This window comes from Bufo gargarizans, chromosome 8 (genome assembly GCF_014858855.1).
Source record: "Bufo gargarizans isolate SCDJY-AF-19 chromosome 8, ASM1485885v1, whole genome shotgun sequence".
Classification (NCBI taxonomy): Eukaryota; Metazoa; Chordata; class Amphibia; order Anura; family Bufonidae; genus Bufo; species Bufo gargarizans.
The window spans coordinates 168741994-168768020 of NC_058087.1; the positions used below are offsets into that span (position 1 = coordinate 168741994).

Sequence of the window (26027 nt, forward strand, 5' to 3'; positions counted from 1 at the left end):
TTCTTTACGTCTTACATTTATTTTTTCATTGCATTTAAGAATAAATACATTGCATCGAACTCCTGTTACATATAAAAGTATAAATATATAAATACAAAAAATGTAAAAAATATTGACTGAGAATTTGCAATGTACATTGCTACCTAATATCCCGCACTTTACCAGTGCTACTTTTGTTTAACTTCTTCATTTTTCTAAATTTTGCTCCATCCACTAAACACAATAGATAAACATCCTGGTATGGGGACTTCTCTTTATGCCGGAGCTGGATCCTCTCCTCTCTATTGCTGCTCTTGGGTGACGGCTCGTACGCAGGTGCAGCCCACGGTCACAATCTTTCTCTCCAGCGTGAAGACGGGGACGCACCCCTTCATCTCACGGTGAAGGACCAGGATCTCTTGTTTGATGGGGACGGAATTTAAGTCGTTGTCCACTTTGCCCTCGGCGTCTATGCATCCGGAAAGTTCACACTTGGCCTCGGCAATAACCACAGGGTGTCGGTGGATGTTTTTGTCATAGCTGTGGACAAAAAGAAAAAAAAAATACTTGGAGATATTGATTCAACTTTGACTAAAGCTCCTATAGACCAAATCTTAACGTCAGAGTTTAATGTACCATGCGGCTCATTGGGCCCCCTGGGGAGATAGGGCTAGAACACACTGAATGGGGCCAACACATGCCAGGGCACTGTCTTGGCCTGTCCCTCTCTCATGCTGTAAGGGGTAGGAGGCACCAGAGACCCCGTTTTGCTGACCCACACCTTCTATTATTATATCTATGCCCACAGTGTGGCACTACCCTGATAGCTCCGCCTATGTAGTGAGCGCCGCCTACTTTTTTACAGGGACTACAACCTTGGAAGAGTTTGAAAGTGTCAACCATTGCAGTAAACCCAACATTTGCTCAGGACGGTTGTCACCTCTCTTCCCCCACAAAGTATCACATAGGAAATGAGAACATGGTGTACAGTGCAAAGCATGATGGTCATTTTCTTCACTTTATCCACATTGCCATGAATCCTGGAGCAGGATGGGACCTGTGCAACTTTCTTCTATTACTCTATCCTTTATATGCAATTTTGCAACTAATTGCATTACTTCAGTTTAGCTTACTATCAACAAGGCAGGGGCGGGGCTTCCAGGAGTTGCTCTGGGGCGGTATGAATCCTAGTCACTGCCCCTGCTTAGTGCAATGTTAATCCATGGTTGCTGATTTCATTCATGAATAATCAATATTTGATTATATAGCAAACGTACATTACCTGTACTCCCATGGAGAGGTGGAGCGCTTCCTCACATCACCACTCAGGAGAGGCGAGTCCTGTCCACTCATATTTAGGCTGACTTTCACCGTAGGTGGGAATTTAGTGGCAGGTGGACATCCTTTATGACGATGAAGATCCAGGCATTGGACAGACATCAAAGTGGTGACTCCAAGGAGCAGCAGCACCGCTGTGAACTGAATGTGAGAAGACGATTAGATGACAATATAGACAATATATTTATCTCATTTACTGCCAGTGTGCGGAACATAAAAAGCTCAACCACAAGACATGCAGAAAATAACAAAGATTAGCCTAAAGAATAATAATTTACATACATAGATACAGACAGAAAGATAAGAGATAAATAAATAAATATTAGATAGATATTAGATGGATAGATATATAGTAGATAGATAATAGATAGATAGATAGATAGATAGATAGATAGATAGATAGATAGATATTAGATAGATGGATAGATAATAGATAGATAGATAGATAGATAGATAGATAGATATGAGATAGATAGATAGATAGATAATAGATAGATAGATAGATAGATAGATAGATAGATAGATATAGATAGATAGATAGATATGAGATAGATAGATAGATAGATAGATAGATAGATAGATAGATAGATAATAGATAGATAGATAGATAGATAGATAATAGATAGATAGATAGATAGATAGATACAGACAACAGATTCTCTGTTGACAAGCTAAAAAGAAAAAAAATCAAATACTGTCTAAATGTATTCTAAATTATGTTGAATAATATTATAAAAAATGATGGATGAAATTATATACGGTAAGTACTAAAAAATCTGAAATCTAAGCAGTACATAATGGAAATAATCCATAATAAGTAAAATAAAAAAAACAAATATAGGAAAAAAAATCTTAATACGTAACACAATCATAATGAAAAGTTAAAATAAATAATATATATTAAATAAAGTATATAACATAAAATAAACAATAAATCCTAATAAAGTAAAGGAAGAGGTCATTGTCGGTGCTGTCTGTGGCGGTGGGTCCGCTTCTCACCTTGCAGGTTCCTGTCAGGATGTCCATGGTTCTGCTGCTGTTTGATCTCTGGCTGCTTTCTAGTCTTGAGCAGGTGATTGCTGTGATGTGCTGAGGTCTAGACCCGGCATTATATAGAGAGCACGCCTTCCATATCTGGTTCAGCCTGTGGTTTCAGGTTCTTGTCAAGTAGGAAAATCTTAGCTGATAAATCATAGAGAGCGATAGGCTTCCTGAGCTGGAATCTGCTGATAGTTGCCCCGTCAGGGAGTCCGGGGTGAAGAATTCAGTAACAGATTTGCATATTAATAGACAATACGTCACAGTGGAAGTGGGTCGTGGTTTTCTCCAATGAGTCTTCTGATTTTTATCTCGCTTTACATCAGGTGCTTCTATGTTCTCCCATTTCTGATACTAGCATTTGACTTTTCATTCTCTGCATTTTATCAACATATAGAAAAAAGACCAAAATTCCGGATTGCAATAAATATTTAGGTTACCAGTAAACCGGCTGCTAAAATCCTGAAGCACCAGGTCACACACACATCATACTTTTTGCAGAACCTTCTATGAAAATCTCAGCGTCATCCCAATTTGAGACCACAGGTGATATAAGTTATAATACTCAGATATTCTCATCTATTTGGGATGGGTATAAATCGATATCATTGCATTTACAGGTTTGCGGGATGAAAAGATCTGAGTAACTCCCTGGATCAACGACCCCTCTCTAGTAGCTATAGCCTGTAATATTATTACGCTCCAGAAATACATCCAGGCCCCTCTTGAGTTCCTTTATTGTACTCACCATCACCACCTCCTCAGGCAGAGAGTTCCATAGTCTCACTGCTCTTACCGTAAAGAATCCTCGTCTATGTTTGTGTACAAACCTTCTTTCCTCCAGACGCAGAGGATGTCCCCTCGTCACAGTCCTGGGGATAATACATGTACAGCGCTGGCCGGGTCTTTAAAGATCGCGCCAGCTCCTGAGCGCTGCAGGCACCATAGCACCATAGCCGCAGGTGGCCCCCTGCTTCTTATAGCAGACACCCGCGGCTCATGTCCGCAACCGGCAGTAATGCCGATCGCGGACATTTAACCCCTCAGATGCCGTGGTCAATCCTGACCATGGCATCTGAGCGCACTGAAAATCGAAAGCGCGCGCTTCCAGTTATGCTCTAGCTCCCCCGTGAGGTAATCAGAGGAGCCGGAGCGTGTGTGCAGAAGCCTCTGTCTTTATGAATTACAGGAGGCTGCTGCATATTATCTCCTAAAATCATCATAGACTCCAATGCAAGTACATTGGAGTCTATGATAATAGCAATATAATGATTGCATGTTATAGCTCCCTATGGGAACTATAAAAAAGTGTAAAAAAAAATAAATAAAATGTTTTTAGCAATAAAAATTTTAAAAAAACATAAAAATTCAAATCACCCCTCTTTTGCCAAAATAAGAATAAATGAACTAAAAAAAAAAAAAAAATACACACCGTCGCGATGTGCGAAAACGTCCATAGTATAAAAATCCAAAAATATATTCCCTATACGGCAAACAGCAAAACGGAAAAAAGCGTGCAAATGGCCGATTCACCGTTTTTGATCGCTTCATTTTCTACCCCAAAAAAATTAAATAAAAAGTGATCAAAAAGTCATACACACCCCAGAATGGTATCAATGAAAAATTAGCCCCCATACAGCTCCGTACACATAATTACATAAAAGTTATAGGGGTCAAAATATGGCAACAAAAAAATAAAACTGATTTAAATTTTTTTATCACTATCAAAACGCAAAGAAAACTATACATATAAAAGGTATCGCCTCATTTGTACTGACCTGTAGAATAAAAGTGACCAGTTAGTTTTATCGTACATAGAACGTCGTAAATAAAAAACCTGTAAAACTGTGGTGGAATTGCTTTTTTTTTTTTTCAATTTCACCCCATTTGGATGTTTTTCCCCAATTCCCACTACATTATATGCAATATAAAACGGTGGTGTTGGAAAGTACAACTTGTCCCGCAGAAATATAAAATAGTGATAGCTCTGGTAAGGCTGAGAGTGCGAAACGAAAACGCAAAAAAAACTAAAAAAACTGAAAGGGTTAAAGGGGTTGTCTCACTTCAGTAAGTGGCATTTATCATGTAGAGAAAGTTAATACAAGCCATTTACTAATATATTGTTATTATCCATATTGCTTCCTTCGCTGGCTGGATTCGTTTATCCATCACCATTATACACTGCTCGTTTCCATGGTTACAGACCACCCTGCAATCCATCAGTGGTGGTCGTGCTTGCACACTATAGGAACAAGCACCAGCCTCTCTGGTGGCCGGGACCATCGGAGCGCACATAGGCTAGTGCTTTTGCCTAAATTGTGCAAGCACGACCACCACTGATGGATTGCAGGGTGGTCTGTAACCATGGAAATGAGCAGTGTATATAATGTGATAGAAACATTTATCCAACCAGCAAAGGAAGCAATATGGACAATCACAATACATTAGTAAGTGGCTTGTATTAACTTTCTCTACATGATTGATAAATGCCACTTACTGAAGTGAGAGGACCCCTTTAAGTTTGAACTATATTCTCATCCTATATGTCTATGACCCTTTTTTACATTAATCATAGCATAACCCCTTTAGGGACACCAGGACTATCCAGAATTTGGACTACCCAGGGCCATCGAGAATACACCCAACTGAGAACGAAACACAATCACGCACCACCGACCTGACACAATATTGCCAAAACAAGGTGGACTTAGATTTCTGTACTCAAACCACAATTCCAAGTTTAATGATAATAACAAGAACCTGAACCAGAACTACAAAGACACAGCCTGACCTGGGACAAAAATACCCTCATCAGAGCACATGCACCTAAAAAGAGAAAAATCGAATTGTTAACTCCATTGAGATCCCACTGTTTGCATTACATGAAGTAAATGTGACCTTTCTGATATCACTTTAGAACATACTATACTACCTAACATAGCTCAGAAATAGAGATGAGCGAGATCTTCATTTAAGATGGTGGCGTCTGGCCCGTCGCAAGCAAATGGATGAGGTATGATTTTTTTTACCGCCATTCAGCGAAACTCGATTCACTATGACGAAGCACGAGGAAACTTGCCTTTGTGGCGAATTGAACTTTCCCTGAAATTCAACACTACTCAGAATTTTCCGAGTTGCCTTTGTAAGAATAACTTAAAGGGTACCAGACAAATGGAAAAAGAAATAGGCGTGCTAAGCCTTCAAACAAGCCCTAGTCTGCTCATTTGCTGGCTGATCGTATCTGTTATGCGCCAATAAAACTGATCATTTGTCAGCAGCACTTTGTGTCATGTAAACAGGGGATGTGATGACGACGATAATAGAAGATAATGGTGGCATGAATGATCGTAACTTATGAATAAAGAATGTTCATCCAAGTGTAAAAGCTACTTTCAACAAACGCCGATCAACTTGCTCTATTGATGATTAGCGCTTGTTACGGGCCATTATTTGTCTGTGTAAACAGATCGTTAATTCAGGAACTCTTGAAATAGAGACACAAATCCCCCGACACAAGAGCCTATATAACAATCAAGGTATCGCTATCTACTCTTTAGCAAACATGATTGTTATCTACTAGAAGCTTCTTTATTCTTGCTCCTAACACTTTGAAAATAAACTAATCATTAGATGAAAGGGACCGCCATGGACACAAATTTTACCCCTAGATAGGTTAACCTATTCATAGGGCATTTCAGATTCCTAAACCTTCCTATCATATCGTGAATCTTTACTGGACATTCTTTTCTCTCCCACGATTTTTTTCCATGTCCCAAAGTCTTCTGCTCAAACTATCCCTCAAAGATGCCTAAAGTAAAAAGAAATGGTATATTGGAGGGAGAAGAGTGGGGAGAAAGCAAAATAAGAAGGAAAGCAATAAGGTCCAACAACTAAACATCAAAATTTGTTGACGTGCCTGTTAGAAAATAATGTGAATCGTTTTGTGACCACATTACCTTTGCTCATAAAAGAGATTCCTCTAAATTCCTCAGAGAACTGCTAACTTTAGACTGGAACCCCGATTTGCGATTCTTGACTCTAGATTAATATTTCTATGCTTTCACATTTCCCATCAATTAAGAGTAGAGTTTTTTTAACCAGATTTTTTAGCATCTAATCTCACTATTAACACTTTGAAAATGAACTAATTATCATTCAAGAGGGACCGCCATGGACACAAATTTTACCCCTAGATAGGTTAACCTATTCATAGGGCATTTCAGGTCCCCTAAACCTTCCTATCATATCGTAAATTTGTACTGAACATTCTTTTCTCTCCCACTATTTTTTTCTCCATGTCCCAAAGTCTTCTGCTCAAACTATCCCTCAAAAGATGCCTAAAGTAAAAAGAAATGGCATATTGGAGGGAGAAGAGTGGGGAGAAAGCAAAAGTTAAAAGCAAAATAAGAAGGAAAGCAATAAGGTCCAACAACTAAACATCAAAATTTGTTGACGTGCCTGTTATCAAATGATGTGGATCGTTTTGTGACCACATTAACTTTGCTTATAAGAGATTCCTCTAAATTCCTCAGAGAACTGCTAACTTTAGACTGGAACCCAGATTTGCGGGTCTTGACTCTAGATTTAGATCTCTATGCTTTAACATTTCCCATCAATTAAGAGTAGAGTTTTTTTTAACCAGATTCTTTAACATCTATTCTCACTATTAACACTTTGAAAATGAACTAATCATCAGATAAGAGGGACCGCCATGGGTACAAATTTGATCCCTAGATATGTTTGTTACCCTAATCAAGAGGCATTTCTCACAACATAGTAACTGATAACTTCCAATTGAATAACCTTAGATACTATGAGAGATGTACAGATGATGTCTTTATTCTGATGCAAAGAGAGCAGATTAAGTGGTTGATTTTGTTGAATGAATGGTGGCTTGACTCAGAATCATTCCCGGCTAGGGTGCATTCACATGACCGTATGTATTTTGCAGTCCACAAAACACAGATCCACAAAAAGTACGGGTGGCGTCCTTGTAAGGTCCGTGTTGCATCCACTTTGTTGTGGATCTATTGTAACAGTGTCTATTCTTGTTTACAAAATGGACAAGAATAGGACATGTTCTATCTTTTTTGCAGGGTTACGGAAAGGACAGACGGATGTGGACAGCACACAGTGGGCTGTCTGCATTTTTTGTGGACCCATTGAACCTATCCGTAAAAAATGTGGATCAGATGCGGACCAAATCTACAGTCGTATGAAAGGGGCCTTATGTACATGGCCTTTCTAGAAAAAGATGTTATCCCAGAAACTGACTTGTCTCCTAAGATGGTCCCTAGTGCGGAGGTTTCCCCAGCTTGCCATAGTAAATGGTTTTGTAGCAACTTCCCTCTATACATCGTGCTCAGAATTTTGAACAGATCCATATCACTCCAAGAGGGCAAATCCCTGAAGATATTACAAATAAATGTACAGCTTTGAAGAAAAGTGATCCCTGCTGAATGCTCAACTTTCAGTAACTTACAATAACGATGCATTTCCTGCTACGCTTTGCTTGTTTCACAGATGAAAAAATGCTGGAATGTTAAGTCAAATTACACCCTCCTGGTAGTAAATTTTAGAAATTATAGATTAAAACATAACACCCAGATGTGCATTTTGTGGGGTACAGGATAACACATAGGGAATGATATAAAGCTGGCAGGACATTTGCATTAGTTGGTGATTGTTAGATGATTTTTGGAAAAGTTATGAAGACACATCATTTAGACATCAGTTTTGGGTGTAAACTGCACGGATGGCCTTTGACATTTGAAGAGAACCTATCACCAGGACATTCGCTGATCAGCCAGGCACAATGCCTTGTAGGCCTAGCTCAGCTGAATCTCATGATACCGTTCACTGAGAGTCCGCTGCTTAATTCTGGAGAAAAAGGAGACCTGCCTGCACATCAGCAGTTCAATGCACCAAGTGGTGCTCAAACCGCTCTGTGCACCCTTGCTGCTCCTTTTTCCTCTGCCACCCCTCCTTCTTGATTACCAGGACCAGGTTCCTACATAGTCGTCTCACCTGGGCCTGTCAATCAGGAATGAGAGAGCGGGGATGGCAGAAGAAGCAAGAGGAGCACAGGTGCACAGAGTGGCTTGGGCATGCCCTTGGTGCACTTAACTACTCATTTGTATATGATGAAAAAACGACTTTTTCTCCAGAATGATGCAGCAGTTCACTAAGTAAAAAGTATCATTGCCTACACCAGAGCTAGCCTGGTGACTGTCAGTAAAATTAGAGCTTCTGTTATCCTGACAAACCTGGAATATGAACAGACAAGTGGGTGCGGTCGCTTTTGCACAAGTCTATGTCTGCTATAGAGTGGAACCATATTCTGTCAGGCAAGTGAAAATTTGCCAAATTTAGTGTTAATTTAAGAAATCTGAGACAAATTTCTCCAACTAGCTCCTTTTTTTTAGGGTATGGTCACACGGTCAGGTTTCCAGATCCAGTTTTAGAAGACAAAGCCAGTAATGAGTTCAAAACGGTGAAGAAGTAATATAGGCGTATCTGTTCTGCCCAGCAGGGTTAGAAAATTATTCTGTTTTATTCTGCCAGGGTTTTGGTATTTCTCAAGTGTTATATCACCATCTAGCAGTGTTAAATTGTATTACACTTTGCTTTTCCTGTTAGAAAGACTGCTGCATTGTGGGCGGTGCAAAGCATTGTGGGAGTGCAAAGCATCCTGGGAAATTACATCTCACTGATGTCACAGTACACACATAATAAACACAGTGATGTCACAGTACAGAGATAGTAAACACAGTGATGTCACAGTACAGACATAGTAAACACAGTGATGTCACTGTACAGGGATAATAAACACAGTGATGTCACAGGTAGGGATGAGCGAACTCGAACTGTATAGTTCGGGTTCGTACCGAATTTTGGGGTGTCCGTGACACGGACCCGAACCCGGACATTTTCGTAAAAGTCCGGGTTCGGGTTCGGTGTTCGTCGCTTTCTTCGCGCTTTTGTGACGCTTTCTTGGCGCTTTTTGAAAGGCTGCAAAGCAGCCAATCAACAAGCGTCATACTACTTGCCCCAAGAGGCCATCACAGCCATGCCTACTATTGGCATGGCTGTGATTGGCCAGAGCACCATGTGACCCAGCCTCTATTTAAGCTGGAGTCACATAGCGCCGCCCGTCACTCTGCTCTGATTAGCGTAGGGAGAGGTTGCGGCTGCGACAGTAGGGCGAGATTAGGCAGATTAACTCCTCCAAAGGACTTGATTAACTGATCGATCTGCAGCTGTGGATCATTGAGCTGCTGATCCTCAATTGCTCACTGTTTTTAGGCTGCACAGACCGTTTGTCAGTCTCATTTTTCTGGGGTGATCGGCGGCCATTTTGTGTCTTGTGGTGCGCCAGCACAAGCTGCGACCAAGTGCATTTAACCCTCAATGGTGTGGTTGTTTTTTGGCTAAAGCCTACATCAGGGTGAAGCTGTCACACCAAGTGCATTTAACCAGCAATAGTCTGTTCATTTTTTGGCCATATACAAAATCAGGGGCAAGCTGCGCCTGTCACCAAGTGCATTTAACCCTCAATGGTGTGGTTGTTTTTTGGCTAAAGCCTACATCAGGGTGAAGCTGTCACACCAAGTGCATTTAACCAGCAATAGTCTGTTCATTTTTTGGCCATATACAAAATCAGGGGCAAGCTGCGCCTGTCACCAAGTGCATTTAACCCTCAATGGTGTGGTTGTTTTTTGGCTAAAGCCTACATCAGGGTGAAGCTGTCACACCAAGTGCATTTAACCAGCAATAGTCTGTTCATTTTTTGGCCATATACAAAATCAGGGGCAAGCTGCGCCTGTCACCAAGTGCATTTAACCCTCAATGGTGTGGTTGTTTTTTGGCTAAAGCCTACATCAGGGTGAAGCTGTCACACCAAGTGCATTTAACCAGCAATAGTCTGTTCATTTTTTGGCCATATCCCAGTCTAATTCTGTCACTAAATCCATACCGGTCACCCAGCGCCTAAATACTAGGCCTCAAATTTATATCCAGCTAAATCTGTCCCTAGTGCTGTAGCTGGGCGAGTTATTTAGTGTCCGTTCAAGCACATTTCTTGTTCTGGGTTGAAATACAATTCCCAATTTAGCAATTTCATAATTTAGTGGTTCCTGCTATATCAGAGCTATTTGAAATCTATCCCAAAAAGGGTATATAATATTGAAGGTGCACATTGGGTCATTCAGAATAACTTCACACACACCCGCTACTGTGTATTTCCAAGTCTAATTCTGTCACTAAACCCATACCTGTCACCCAGCGCCTAAATACTAGGCCTCAAATTTAAATCCCTCTAAATCTCTCGTTACCCACCGCTGTACTGTTGTTGCTGGGCAAGATATTTAGTGTCCGTCAAAGCACATTTTTTGTTCTGGGTTGAAGTACAATTCCCAATTTAGCAATTTCATAATTTAGTGGTTTCTGCTATATCAGAGCTATTTGAAATCTATCCCTAAAAGGGTATATAATATTGAAGGTGCACATAGGGTCATTCAGAATAACTTCACACACACGCTTCTGTGCATTTCCAAGTCTAATTCTGTCACTAAATCCATACCGGTGACCCAGCGCCTAAATACTAGGCCTCAAATTTAAATCCCTCTAAATCTCTCGTTACCCACCGCTGTACTGTTGTTGCTGGGCAAGATATTTAGTGTCCGTCAAAGCACATTTTTTGTTCTGGGTTGAAGTACAATTCCCAATTTAGCAATTTCATAATTTAGTGGTTTCTGCTATATCAGAGCTATTTGAAATCTATCCCTAAAAGGGTATATAATATTGAAGGTGCACATAGGGTCATTCAGAATAACTTCACACACACGCTTCTGTGCATTTCCAAGTCTAATTCTGTCACTAAATCCATACCGGTGACCCAGCGCCTAAATACTAGGCCTCAAATTTAAATCCCTCTAAATCTCTCGTTACCCACCACTGTACTGTTGTTGCTGGGCAAGATATTTAGTGTCCGTCAAAGCACATTTTTTGTTCTGGGTTGAAGTACAATTCCCAATTTAGCAATTTCATAATTTAGTGGTTCCTGCTATATCAGAGCTATTTGAAATCTATCCCAAAAAGGGTATATAATATTGAAGGTGCACATTGGGTCATTCAGAATAACTTCACACACACCCGCTACTGTGTATTTCCAAGTCTAATTCTGTCACTAAACCCATACCTGTCACCCAGCGCCTAAATACTAGGCCTCAAATTTAAATCCCTCTAAATCTCTCGTTACCCACCGCTGTACTGTTGTTGCTGGGCAAGATATTTAGTGTCCGTCAAAGCACATTTTTTGTTCTGGGTTGAAGTACAATTCCCAATTTAGCAATTTCATAATTTAGTGGTTTCTGCTATATCAGAGCTATTTGAAATCTATCCCTAAAAGGGTATATAATATTGAAGGTGCACATAGGGTCATTCAGAATAACTTCACACACACGCTTCTGTGCATTTCCAAGTCTAATTCTGTCACTAAATCCATACCGGTGACCCAGCGCCTAAATACTAGGCCTCAAATTTAAATCCCTCTAAATCTCTCGTTACCCACCGCTGTACTGTTGTTGCTGGGCAAGATATTTAGTGTCCGTCAAAGCACATTTTTTGTTCTGGGTTGAAGTACAATTCCCAATTTAGCAATTTCATAATTTAGTGGTTCCTGCTATATCAGAGCTATTTGAAATCTATCCCAAAAAGGGTATATAATATTGAAGGTGCACATTGGGTCATTCAGAATAACTTCACACACACCCGCTACTGTGTATTTCCAAGTCTAATTCTGTCACTAAACCCATACCTGTCACCCAGCGCCTAAATACTAGGCCTCAAATTTAAATCCCTCTAAATCTCTCGTTACCGCTGTACTGTTGTAGCTGGGAAAGTTATTTAGTGCCCGTCAAAGCACATTTTTTGTTCTGGGTTGAAGTACAATTCCCAATTTAGCAATTTCATAATTTAGTGGTTCCTGCTATATCAGAGCTATTTGAAATCTATCCCAAAAAGGGTATATAATATTCAAGGTGCACATTGGGTCATTCAGAATAACTTCACACACACGCTTCTGTGCATTTCCAAGTCTAATTCTGTCACTAAATCCATACCGGTCACCCAGCGCCTAAATACTAGGCCTCAAATTTATATCCCGCTGAATTTGAATACAATACATTGGGCCAAATAATATATATGTTGTTGTGGTGAACCATAACAATGAGAAAAACATCTAGTAAGGGACGCGGACGTGGACATGGTCGTGGTGGTGTTAGTGGACCCTCTGGTGCTGGGAGAGGACGTGGCCGTTCTGCCACATCCACACGTCCTAGTGTACCAACTACCTCAGGTCCCAGTAGCCGCCAGAATTTACAGCGATATATGGTGGGGCCCAATGCCGTTCTAAGGATGGTAAGGCCTGAGCAGGTACAGGCATTAGTCAATTGGGTGGCCGACAGTGGATCCAGCACGTTCACATTATCTCCCACCCAGTCTTCTGCAGAAAGCGCACAGATGGCGCCTGAAAACCAACCCCATCAGTCTGTCACATCACCCCCATGCATACCAGGGAAACTGTCTCAGCCTCAAGTTATGCAGCAGTCTCTTATGCTGTTTGAAGACTCCGCTGGCAGGGTTTCCCAAGGGCATCCACCTAGCCCTTCCCCAGCGGTGAAAGACATAGAATGCACTGACGCACAACCACTTATGTTTCCTGATGATGAGGACATGGGAATACCACCTCAGCATGTCTCTGATGATGACGAAACACAGGTGCCAACTGCTGCGTCTTTCTGCAGTGTGCAGACTGAACAGGAGGTCAGGGATCAAGACTGGGTGGAAGACGATGCAGGGGACGATGAGGTCCTAGACCCCACATGGAATGAAGGTCGTGCCACTGACTTTCACAGTTCGGAGGAAGAGGCAGTGGTGAGACCGAGCCAACAGCGTAGCAAAAGAGGGAGCAGTGGGCAAAAGCAGAACACCCGCCGCCAAGAGACTCCGCCTGCTACTGACCGCCGCCATCTGGGACCGAGCACCCCAAAGGCAGCTTCAAGGAGTTCCCTGGCATGGCACTTCTTCAAACAATGTGCTGACGACAAGACCCGAGTGGTTTGCACGCTGTGCCATCAGAGCCTGAAGCGAGGCATTAACGTTCTGAACCTGAGCACAACCTGCATGACCAGGCACCTGCATGCAAAGCATGAACTGCAGTGGAGTAAACACCTTAAAACCAAGGAAGTCACTCAGGCTCCCCCTGCTACCTCTTCTGCTGCTGCCGCCTCGGCCTATTCTGCTGCTGCCGCCTCGGCCTCTTCCTCCGCCTCTGGAGGAACGTTGGCACCTGCCGCCCAGCAAACAGGGGATGTACCACCAACACCACCACCACCACCTCCGTCACCAAGCGTCTCAACCATGTCACACGCCAGCGTTCAGCTCTCCATCTCACAAACATTTGATAGAAAGCGTAAATTCCCACCTAGCCACCCTCGATCCCTGGCCCTGAATGCCAGCATTTCTAAACTACTGGCCTATGAAATGCTGTCATTTAGGCTGGTGGACACAGACAGCTTCAAACAGCTCATGTCGCTTGCTGTCCCACAGTATGTTGTTCCCAGCCGGCACTACTTCTCCAAGAGAGCCGTGCCTTCCCTGCACAACCAAGTATCCGATAAAATCAAGTGTGCACTGCGCAACGCCATCTGTAGCAAGGTCCACCTAACCACAGATACGTGGACCAGTAAGCACGGCCAGGGACGCTATATCTCCCTAACTGCACACTGGGTAAATGTAGTGGCAGCTGGGCCCCAGGCGGAGAGCTGTTTGGCGCACGTCCTTCCGCCGCCAAGGATCGCAGGGCAACATTCTTTGCCTCCTGTTGCCACCTCCTCCTTCTCGGCTTCCTCCTCCACTTCTTCCACCTGCTCATCCAGTCAGCCACACACCTTCACCACCAACTTCAGCACAGCCCGGGGTAAACGTCAGCAGGCCATTCTGAAACTCATATGTTTGGGGGACAGGCCCCACACCGCACAGGAGTTGTGGCGGGGTATTGAACAACAGACCGACGAGTGGTTGCTGCCGGTGAGCCTCAAGCCCGGCCTGGTGGTGTGTGATAATGGGCGAAATCTCGTTGCAGCTCTGGGACTAGCCAATTTGACGCACATCCCTTGCTTGGCGCATGTGCTGAATTTGGTGGTGCAGAAGTTCATTCACAACTACCCCGACATGTCAGAGCTGCTGCATAAAGTGCGGGCCGTCTGTTCGCGCTTCCGGCGTTCACATCCTGCCGCTGCTCGCCTGTCTGCGCTACAGCGTAACTTCGGCCTTCCCGCTCACCGCCTCATATGCGACGTGCCCACCAGGTGGAACTCCACCTTGCACATGCTGGACAGACTGTGCGAGCAGCAGCAGGCCATAGTGGAGTTTCAGCTGCAGCACGCACGGGTCAGTCGCACTACAGAACAGCACCACTTCACCACCAATGACTGGGCCTCCATGCGAGACCTGTGTGCCCTGTTGCGCTGTTTCGAGTACTCCACCAACATGGCCAGTGGCGATGACACCGTTATCAGCGTTACAATACCACTTCTATGTCTCCTTGAGAAAACACTTAGGGCGATGATGGAACAGGAGGTGGCCCAGGAGGAGGAGGAGGAGGATGAGGAAGAGGGGTCATTTTTAGCACTTTCAGGCCAGTCTCTTCGAAGTGACTCAGAGGGAGGTTTTTTGCAACAGCAGAGGCCAGGTACAAATGTGGCCAGCCAGGGCCCACTACTGGAGGACGAGGAGGACGAGGATGAGGAGGAGGTGGAGGAGGATGAGGATGAAGCATGGTCACAGCGGGGTGGCACCCAACGCAGCTCGGGTCCATCACTGGTGCGTGGCTGGGGGGAAAGGCAGGACGATGACGATACGCCTCCCACAGAGGACAGCTTGTCCTTACCCCTGGGCAGCCTGGCACACATGAGCGACTACATGCTGCAGTGCCTGCGCAACGACAGCAGAGTTGCCCACATTTTAACCTGTGCGGACTACTGGGTTGCCACCCTGCTGGATCCACGCTACAAAGACAATGTGCCCACCTTACTTCCTGCACTGGAGCGTGATAGGAAGATGCGCGAGTACAAGCGCACGTTGGTAGACGCGCTACTGAGAGCATTCCCAAATGTCACAGGGGAACAAGTGGAAGCCCAAGGCCAAGGCAGAGGAGGAGCAAGAGGTCGCCAAGGCAGCTGTGTCACGGCCAGCTCCTCTGAGGGCAGGGTTAGCATGGCAGAGATGTGGAAAACTTTTGTCAACACGCCACAGCTAACTGCACCACCACCTGATACGCAACGTGTTAGCAGGAGGCAACATTTCACTAACATGGTGGAACAGTACGTGTGCACACCCCTCCACGTACTGACTGATGGTTCGGCCCCATTCAACTTCTGGGTCTCTAAATTGTCCACGTGGCCAGAGCTAGCCTTTTATGCCTTGGAGGTGCTGGCCTGCCCGGCAGCCAGCGTTTTGTCTGAACGTGTATTCAGCACGGCAGGGGGCGTCATTACAGACAAACGCAGCCGCCTGTCTACAGCCAATGTGGACAAGCTGACGTTCATAAAAATGAACCAGGCATGGATCCCACAGGACCTGTCCGTCCCTTGTCCAGATTAGACATTAACTACCTCCCCATAACCATATATTATTGGACTCCAGGGCACTTCCTCATTCAATCCTATTTTTATTTTCATTTTACCATTATATTGCGATGCTACCCAAAGTTGAATGAACCTCTCCTCTGCCTGTGTGCTAGGCCTAAATATATGCCAATGGACTGTTGCAGTGGTGGCTGACATGAAGCCTGATTCTCTGCTATGACATGCAGACTAATTCTCTGCTGACATGAAGCCAGATTGTCTGTTACGGGACCTCTCTCCTCTGCCTGGGTGCTGGGCCTAAATTTATGACAATGGACTGTTGCAGTGGTGGCTGACGTGAAGCCTGATTCTCTGCTATGACATGCAGACTGATTCTCTGCTGACATGAAGCCAGATCGTCTGTTACGGGACCTCTCTGCTCTGCCTGTGTGCTAGGCCTAAATATATGCCAATGGACTGTTGCAGTGGTGGGTGACGTGAAGCCTCATTCTCTGCTATGACATGCAGACTGATTCTCTGCTGACATGAAGCCAGATTGTCTGTTACGGGACCTCTCTGCTCTGCCTGTGTGCTAGGCCTAAATATATGCCAATGGACTGTTGCAGTGGTGGGTGACGTGAAGCCTCATTCTCTGCTATGACATGCAGACTGATTCTCTGCTGTCATGAAGCCAGATTGTCTGTTACGGGACCTCTCTGCTCTGCCTGTGTGCTAGGCCTAAATATATGCCAATGGACTGTTGCAGTGGTGGGTGACGTGAAGCCTCATTCTCTGCTATGACATGCAGACTGATTCTCTGCTGACATGAAGCCAGATTGTCTGTTACGGGACCTCTCTGCTCTGCCTGTGTGCTAGGCCTAAATATATGCCAATGGACTGTTGCAGTGGTGGGTGACGTGAAGCCTCATTCTCTGCTATGACATGCAGACTGATTCTCTGCTGTCATGAAGCCAGATTGTCTGTTACGGGACCTCTCTGCTCTGCCTGTGTGCTAGGCCTAAATATATGCCAATGGACTGTTGCAGTGGTGGGTGACGTGAAGCCTCATTCTCTGCTATGACATGCAGACTAATTCTCTGCTGACATGAAGACAGATTCTCTGTTACGGGACCTCTCTCCTCTGCCTGTGTGTGTGCTGGGCCTAAATATATGCCAATGGACTGTTGCAGTGGTGGCTGACGTGAAGCCTCATTCTCTGCTATGACATGCAGACTGATTCTCTGCTGACATGAAGCCAGATTCTCTGTTACGGGACCTCTCTCCTCTGCCTGTGTGTGTGCTGGGCCTAAATATATGCCAATGGACTGTTGCAGTGGTGGCTGACGTGAAGCCTCATTCTCTGCTATGACATGCAGACTGATTCTCTGCTGACATGAAGCCAGATTCTCTGTTACGGGACCTCTCTCCTCTGCCTGTGTGTGTGCTGGGCCTAAATATATGCCAATGGACTGTTGCAGTGGTGGCTGACGTGAAGCCTCATTCTCTGCTATGACATGCAGACTGATTCTCTGCTGACATGAAGCCAGATTCTCTGTTACGGGACCTCTCTCCTCTGCCTGTGTGTGTGCTGGGCCTAAATATATGCCAATGGACTGTTGCAGTGGTGGCTGACGTGAAGCCTCATTCTCTGCTATGACATGCAGACTAATTCTCTGCTGACATGAAGACAGATTCTCTGTTACGGGACCTCCCTCCTCTGCCTGGGTGCTGGGCCTAAATATATGCCAATGGACTGTTGCAGTGGTGGCTGACGTGAAGCCTCATTCTCTGCTATGACATGCAGACTGATTCTCTGCTGACATGAAGACAGATTCTCTGTTACGGGACCTCTCTCCTCTGCCTGTGTGCTAGGCCTAAATATATGCCAATGGACTGTTGCAGTGGTGGGTGACGTGAAGCCTCATTCTCTGCTATGACATGCAGACTGATTCTCTGCTGTCATGAAGCCAGATTGTCTGTTACGGGACCTCTCTGCTCTGCCTGTGTGCTAGGCCTAAATATATGCCAATGGACTGTTGCAGTGGTGGGTGACGTGAAGCCTCATTCTCTGCTATGACATGCAGACTAATTCTCTGCTGACATGAAGACAGATTCTCTGTTACGGGACCTCTCTCCTCTGCCTGTGTGTGTGCTGGGCCTAAATATATGCCAATGGACTGTTGCAGTGGTGGCTGACGTGAAGCCTCATTCTCTGCTATGACATGCAGACTGATTCTCTGCTGACATGAAGCCAGATTCTCTGTTACGGGACCTCTCTCCTCTGCCTGTGTGCTAGGCCTAAATATATGCCAATGGACTGTTGCAGTGGTGGCTGACGTGAAGCCTCATTCTCTGCTATGACATGCAGACTAATTCTCTGCTGACATGAAGACAGATTCTCTGTTACGGGACCTCTCTCCTCTGCCTGGGTGCCGGGGCCTAAATATCTGAGAATGGACTGTTCCAGTGGTGGGTGACGGGAAGCCAGATTCTCTGCTATGGAACCTCTCTCCAATTGATTTTGGTTAATTTTTATTTATTTAATTTTTATTTTAATTAATTTCCCTATCCACATTTGTTTGCAGGGGATTTACCTACATGTTGCTGCCTTTTGCAGCCCTCTAGCCCTTTCCTGGGCTGTTTTACAGCCGTTTTAGTGCCGAAAAGTTCGGGTCCCCATTGACTTCAATGGGGTTCGGGTTCGGGACGAAGTTCGGATCGGGTTCGGATCCCGAACCCGAACATTTCCGGGATGTTCGGCCGAACTTCTCGAACCCGAACATCCAGGTGTTCGCTCAACTCTAGTCACAGGGATACATATACTACATATACAAAGCGGATTCCAAAAAAGTTGGGACACTATACAAATCGTGAATAAATACTGAATGCAATGATGTGGAGGTGCCAACTTCTAATATTTTATTCAGAATAGAACATAAATCACGGAACAAAAGTTTAAACTGAGAAAATGTACCATTTTAAGGGAAAAATATGTTGAATCAGAATTTCATGGTGTCAACAAATCCCCAAAAAGTTGGGACAAGGCCATTTTCACCACTGTGTGGCATCTCCCCTTCTTCTTACAACACTCAACAGACGTCTGGGGACCGAGGAGACCAGTTTCTTAAGTTTAGAAATAGGAATGCTCTCCCATTCTTGTCTAATACAGGCCTCTAACTGTTCAATCGTCTTGGGCCTTCTTTGTTGCACCTTCCTCTTTATGATGCGCCAAATGTTCTCTATAGGTGAAAGATCTGGACTGCAGACTGGCCATTTCAGTACCCGGATCCTTCTCCTATGCAGCCATGATGTTGTGATTGATGCAGAATGTGGTCTGGCATTATCTTGTTGAAAAATGCAGGGTCTTCCCTGAAAGAGATGACGTCTGGATGGGAGCATATGTTGTTCTAGAACCTGAATATATTTTTCTGCATTGATGGTGCCTTTCCAGACATGCAAGCTGCCCATGCCACACGCACTCATGCAACCCCATACCATCAGAGATGCAGGCTTCTGAACTTAGCGTTGATAACAACTTGGGTTGTCCTTGTCCTCTTTGGTCCGGATGACATGGCGTCCCAGATTTCCAAAAAGAACTTTGAATCGTGACTCGTCTGACCACAGAACAGTCTTCCATTTTGCCACACTCCATTTTAAATGATCCCTGGCCCAGTGAAAATGCCTGAGCTTGTGGATCTTGCTTAGAAATGGCTTCTTCTTTGCACTGTAGAGTTTCAGCTGGCAACGGCAGATGGCACGGTGGATTGTGTTCACTGACAATGGTTTCTGGAAGTATTCCTGAGCCCATTCTGTGATTTTACAATATATGGGACATCACTATAGCATCCATTCTAAGAGAAGAAATTCACAGTAAGACCACAGAACTCTACATTTTTGCGACTTTTTTTTACCATCTGCTGAACTTGCTTTATTTTTTCCATTAATGCACAGCAGGAGACCAGAAAAACATATTGTTTATGTCATGATTTCAGTAAACTTATTGGAAAGTTCAGTCAAGAAAGCCTCAGTGGTTAAAAGCACAAGTGCGAGACCTAAATTTGAGATAAATGGCAGCGTACCAAAGAACCACCTCAATTTTCTAAATATAGAGCTATAGTCAAGTCAACATGAATGACTTTTATGCTATTATTAGACCTTTGTTCACACATCCGGTAGTGGCACGTGTAAATCTCAGCACTTCAGGATCCTACAAAATATATTCACTCACGTTAGTCCCAGCCCTTGGGGCTCACAAACCGACTGCAATCCAAAAAGGAGTCACCGTATACCTATATTTGTTAGAGGGTCAGTTCTATGTATGGCCATTGATCCTTTTCTGGGACATTAGTCGAGGATGGCGCGGCAATGACGAGGACACTTTAGCTGAACCTACTCCAGCATGATGCATAGTGCTTAGCAGTTGGAGTCACAAAGCTTTTAGTTACAGATGAGAGAACCTTTTGAGATTTGGCTTGTTTCAGGTTTGTCCAATTTTTCAAAAAGTTCAGACCTGAATCAATTCTATTTGGTAAATTGGTATATAACACCCTCTAGTCTGCTAGAATTAAGATATTGCCTTTTTTTGTTAACTTTTATGAATTTTTGCTCCCCCCCCCTCGTGAATGCAATGATAGCAATAGTAAATGATGTCTGAGTGACACCGACATACATAGCTAAGAGTAAATGCATAGTTGATGACGTTAAAAAACAGCGAGTTTGAAAACACAAAGCACCAGCACAGGTCTCAAACTTTTTCATATTCCAAAGCTTACAAAAATTGTCCCTTATCGGGGGCAGATGGAGTTTAAACAAACACTCTCCGTATGGGATAAAAAACAGTGGCTTGTTGGGAAGAAGTATAAAAATCATGCCTTAAAGGGGTTCTCCAGGAATCAAGAAAACGAAAATACTTAAATATTACTTTATTATAAATATATTCCCAAATACCTTTTATTAGTTTAATGGCCCATTTTGTCTGTGAAGCAATCAATAGGAGAAATAAAATGGCCGCCGTCCTGTTAGTACACACAAAACCTGTCCTAATCACACAGCACGACAAGTTACTTCACAACACTGACTTAAAGAATTGCCTCATCCTAAGGTATAAAGTATAGAGAGGACAGACAGGACAGACTGTGGTATTGTGGGGCTGTGTTAATGGAGACTGCATACAAGTGCTGCTTATCAGCAACATCCCCTACTCCTCTTTGTACATGTCTCCTCATGAACTCCATTCCTACAGAGATTCAGTTGAAGATCATATTATCTGTATTCAGGACCATAATCCCTGACAAGCAGAGCAGAGAGGAGGATGAGGCAGCTCCTTAGCTCAGTGTTGTGAAGTAACTTGTCCTCCTGTGTGATTAGGACATGTTTTATGTGTGCTAATAGGACGGCGGCCACTTTATTTCTCCTAATGATTGCTTCCTAGACAAAATGAGCCATTATAACTAATAAAAGGTATTTGGGAATATATTTATAATAAAGTAATAGTTAAGTATTTTCATTGTCTTAGATCCTGGAAAACCGATTTAATGAGTTCAGAATGCCTGTCCATATGACATGCACACACCAAGAGTCCCACCACTTCCTCCAGGCCAGAGGCCAGAAAAATTAAATTTAGGCAAAGGCGCAGAAGTGGAACAGTAGCAACTGAACGTCCAGCAACTTGGCCGTGGGGGATCAGCTTGCACATAATCTAATTGCTGGTCGCGAATAGCTTCCTCATGGCCACACATCATGTTATTAATGTTTCATGATGGAACGGAGGACAAGGAGGAAGAGAAGTCTGAGCAGGAGAAGTAGCAGCTGATGATGATGACAAAGACACTTGTACTGGTTGGTGGTGTAGGCTGACTGCCACAAAGAAGACCAAGGAGAAGGAGGACAGACTTGTTCTGATTGAGAATGCTGAGCAGTTCTATTTTCACACTGGATCAGGTGATGCCACCCAGGGGCGGATTGGCCATAAACCTTACAGGGAAATTTTAAAATGGGCAGATGCCCAGGGGGCCACCTGGGCCTTCCTCATTTCTGGCCAGTGGAAATTTTTGGGGATGTATTTTGTGCTGCTGGCAGTATTTTGTGATGGACTGTGGTATTTGGCTCTGTTGGGGTGGTATAATGTGCAACAATATGGTATTGCTGGCCCTGCCTTCCATCAATTTGGACCTGACTACAAAACTGGGCCACTTTTAGTATTTTTTCCAGGGCCACTTTAAGTTCCCAGTCCGCCCCTCATGTGCTGCAATAGAGCCCTGGTAGCTATGTTTGTGTCTGAATACCCACAGCCTTTTTTAATCCTTCAGGTCTTATCACACAGCTGTGGTTTTGTGTGCCGACCTTGTGGAAAGAAAATGCCATATTGGAGTTGCTTGCACAGAACTAAAGGCAACCGAGCTTGGCCTAAGTCTGGCACGTTTTGAGCCTGCGCCCACAGTATTAGCGGCATCACCAGTTCCCGAGCTGACCACAATAGAAGGAAATCTGGCCCTGACAGTTCTTTTGGATGTTTTGGTCGAACATCGCCTCTGCTCTTTATTCCCACCGCGGCCACCACCCTTCTCCTCTGATGTCTTCTCCTCGGCACCCCGATCCGGCTCACAGGTCCTGTCCATAATCATTGTCATAGTCCTCACCCTCTACGCAATATGTATCAGACTGTGATACTGTATCTCATGGTGGGCTCCTTCGCCCCCTTTCGATTCTCTGCTCTGTATTTGCCTAGAGTGCCACTGTAGCTACCACTACCCTTACTGCCACCACCGTGGCAAGGAAGTGCCATCAGCACTACCACCAACACCTCTATGCATTGGGTCCGCTGCCTCCCTGTAACCTCCTCCTCATGGCAGTCCAAACACTGACTGCTGACTGTTTTTGGACTATGGGAGTCTGCACGTAAGCCAATCTATAGATGTAATCAAATGACTTGACCTAAAATTCAATTTCTAGTCATGTCAGTCTTTTATACATGATTATTGATTTTAAAGGAGTATTTGGCACTTGGTTTTATTACTGTTTACATGGTGGAGAGACTGTTTGCTGTGCCTTTTAATGGCACTTCGTATTGACATTGCGTCTAGTCCGACTGCCATCATCCAGCACGGTCATGTCACTGATTCTCAGCTCCTTTCCCTTTATCGAAGTATATTAAAAAAGTTCACAGATCGGTCTTTGCGGTATGATGGAGCTGCTACATACTGCAAAAACTATTCATAAAGTCCTCCTGACCATTATACGTACATGACAAAAAGTCATATCAGGACACCATCTAAAAATCCATAAGGTCGTGCCCTAGAAATAATAAAAGAAAAATGCAGTACAAGGACCTGGACGACTTATCTGGGGATACAGTACTATAGTAATTGCCTTTAGAGATAAGATATTTACCACGGTTTAACCTCTTAAAGGGGATGTCCTGTTTAGAACTCCTGTTTTAGTGCCCAATTAGGGAATTCTGATTTAAAAATGGGGGATCCCATTCAAGACCCTCATCTGCAAGAGTAGCTACAAGTCTCTCTCTGTTCGGTCCTGCATTACACAGGCCCACTGATTTCTGTAGTGTAATACTTAATTTCACCTGTGGGGGCACTGCAGGAAAATTGAACACTTAGTGCCAGGGTTCCCAACAGATTATAATAATAGTTCACTGTGATCAACTTATTGTAAAGTGACCCTTTTAGCTAAACGGGATTGTCTAAAGGCAATTTTAGTCTAAAGGACTGGGAGAAATAACTAGTAGAATTTTTTGGCACCACTTTAGAGTCAATATTGGTTACCTTTTAATCTTTCTATTGTGTTTTTTTACAGCTTTCACCTCAAATGATACGTAAAATTTATAGGACAGGTTGTAAAAATGATGTTAATACTGAATATGTTTTGCTTTTTTGTGGTTTTGCAGCTTTTATTTAATCATTTTTATTGGACTTTTTTTTTCTTTTGCAACTTTGTTACTTTTTTTAATTAAAGGTATACGTTTTTTTAAACTAGGTGTCTTTAATATGTACAGGAGCCTAGGCTGACTTCTACCTTTCTTAAAGGGGCTGTCCCGCCAAAAAAATAAGTATTCAAAATTTTTCAAACTAGAACCTGGGTCTGAATACTTTTGTAATTGCATGTAATTAAAAATGCAGTATGGCCACTGTATGCTCCACCCGCTGTTAGCACTTTTTCCTTAATTCTATGTCCACCTAACTAAGGTGGATGCACATTCTCAATTTAGCTACATGTACTAGGGATCGACCGATATAGATTTTTTTAGGGCCGATACCGATACCGATAATTTGTGAACTTTCAGGCCGATAGCCGATAATTTATACCGATATTCTGGGAATTTTCATTTTTGAAAAAAAAATAAAAATTCCTACACAAATCTGCTGAAAATTAATGTTTATTGTTAATGTGTATTTTTTTTTTGTAAATCTTTCTTTTTCATTTATACTTAATATTTTGGTGTTTTATTTTTATTTTTGTAACCTTTTTATTTTTAGTTTTTTTTACTAACTTTTAGCCCCCTTAGGGACTAGAACCCTTGTCCTATTCACCCTGATAGAGATCTATCAGGGTGAATAGGAGCTCACACTGTCCCTGCTGCTCTGTGCTTTGTGCACAGAGCAGCATGGAGCTTACCATGGCAGCCAGGGCTTCAATAGTGTCCTGGCTGCCATGGTAACCGATCGGAGCCCCAGGATTACACTGCTGGGACTCCGATCGGAGGAGCAGGGGAGAGGGGATCCTGTGGGGGGGCGCACTGCGCCACCAATGTTTTTAATACTGGGGTGGGGGGCGCACCATTGCTTAATACTGGGGGGGGCCTGGGGGGCGCACTGCGCCACCAATGCTTAATACTGGCGGGGCTAGGGGGGGGGGCGCACTGCACCACCAATGTCTAATACTGGGGTTGGGGGGGTGCACTGCACCACCAATGAAGCTTAATCTCTCATTTATTCATATACAGGAGGCGGGAGCTGGCTGCAGAATCACATAGCCGGCTCCCGACCTCTATGAGCAATAGCTGTGATCCGCGGCACCTGAGGGGTTAACTACCGTAGATCGCAGCTACTGCTCATAGAGGTCGGGAGCCGGCTATGTGATTCTGACAGCACGGAGAGCACTGTCAGCAGCGCGATCTGTGTTCCCCATACGCTATCAGAATATCGGCAAAATAAATGCCGATACCGATAGCGTTCAAAATCCTCAATATCGGCCGATAATATCGGTAAATCCGATAATCGGTCGATCCCTACCATGTACCTCATCCAGATGAACTTTTGTATATACGGCTATGCTTCACTCTAGTCCAGCCTTAGAGAACAGTATTCTCTTAAAATTTCTTTCCACAATGCCCACTGTGGGGTGTAGACCACAGACCTTTAATCTGTCTCTCTCTTGTATGACTGGGTACCTGAGGCCTTGAAACTCAGCCAAGGAGCTGTGGAGTCCAATAGCCAAAGTATGAGCGTTACCTCCACAGTCTGCTTCCTCGCACCGTCCAATTTGGCTGTTTAACTATCTGTAAATTCTTCCTTTGTTGCACTCAGTCAGGAAGGTTACTGGAGTTTTTATCTCTTTTGGGCCACAGCTATTGTCTGCATGCTCACAGGACTGCTAACATCCACTATATCTCTCACAGACTAACTACTGATTTACAGGAAGGGGCCAAGCCCAAGGTGTTGGGCCCACCCCAGCCTAGCGATGGTTCAACCAGATAATACATAACAGTTAAATAACATAGTCTTATACCTAATCACACATTAGAAAACATAACATGTGCAAAAATCTATCATTAGCTGTGGCATCAGGTTCCCTGCACCAGCAATGTGACCATACCTGTCTACTTGTGTTGGCCAACCTCCTGCTAATGTGGACCCACCTACAACATAGGGACAGTTTTAGATGTTTTCCACAGCTACATTCAAAGCAGAGCAATCAACTCTCTTGACACGTCTGTTTTAGTACCTACTTGCATTCTCCATGCAAAAGCAATTCTAGAGTGTCTATTCTCATGACTGTATGTTGTGCCATTCCTCTATTATTCCTACTAGA

The 26027-nt window shown here is 43.9% G+C and overlaps 1 protein-coding gene across 1 annotated transcript in view; it reads right to left on the bottom strand.

Moving 5' to 3' along the window:
- Nucleotides 1–256: 256 nt before the first annotated feature.
- The window catches only part of LOC122945474 (interleukin-17A-like), a 41373-nt gene continuing 15602 nt past the window's right edge, over nucleotides 257–26027 (bottom strand). Inside the window, exons 2-3 of the mRNA XM_044304541.1 lie at nucleotides 1262–1458; nucleotides 257–519 (exon numbers count right to left, since the gene is read on the bottom strand). Of these exons, the coding sequence (XP_044160476.1) occupies nucleotides 282–519; nucleotides 1262–1458 (435 nt within the window). The 3' untranslated portion in view covers nucleotides 257–281. The remainder of the gene's footprint in view (nucleotides 520–1261; nucleotides 1459–26027) is intronic.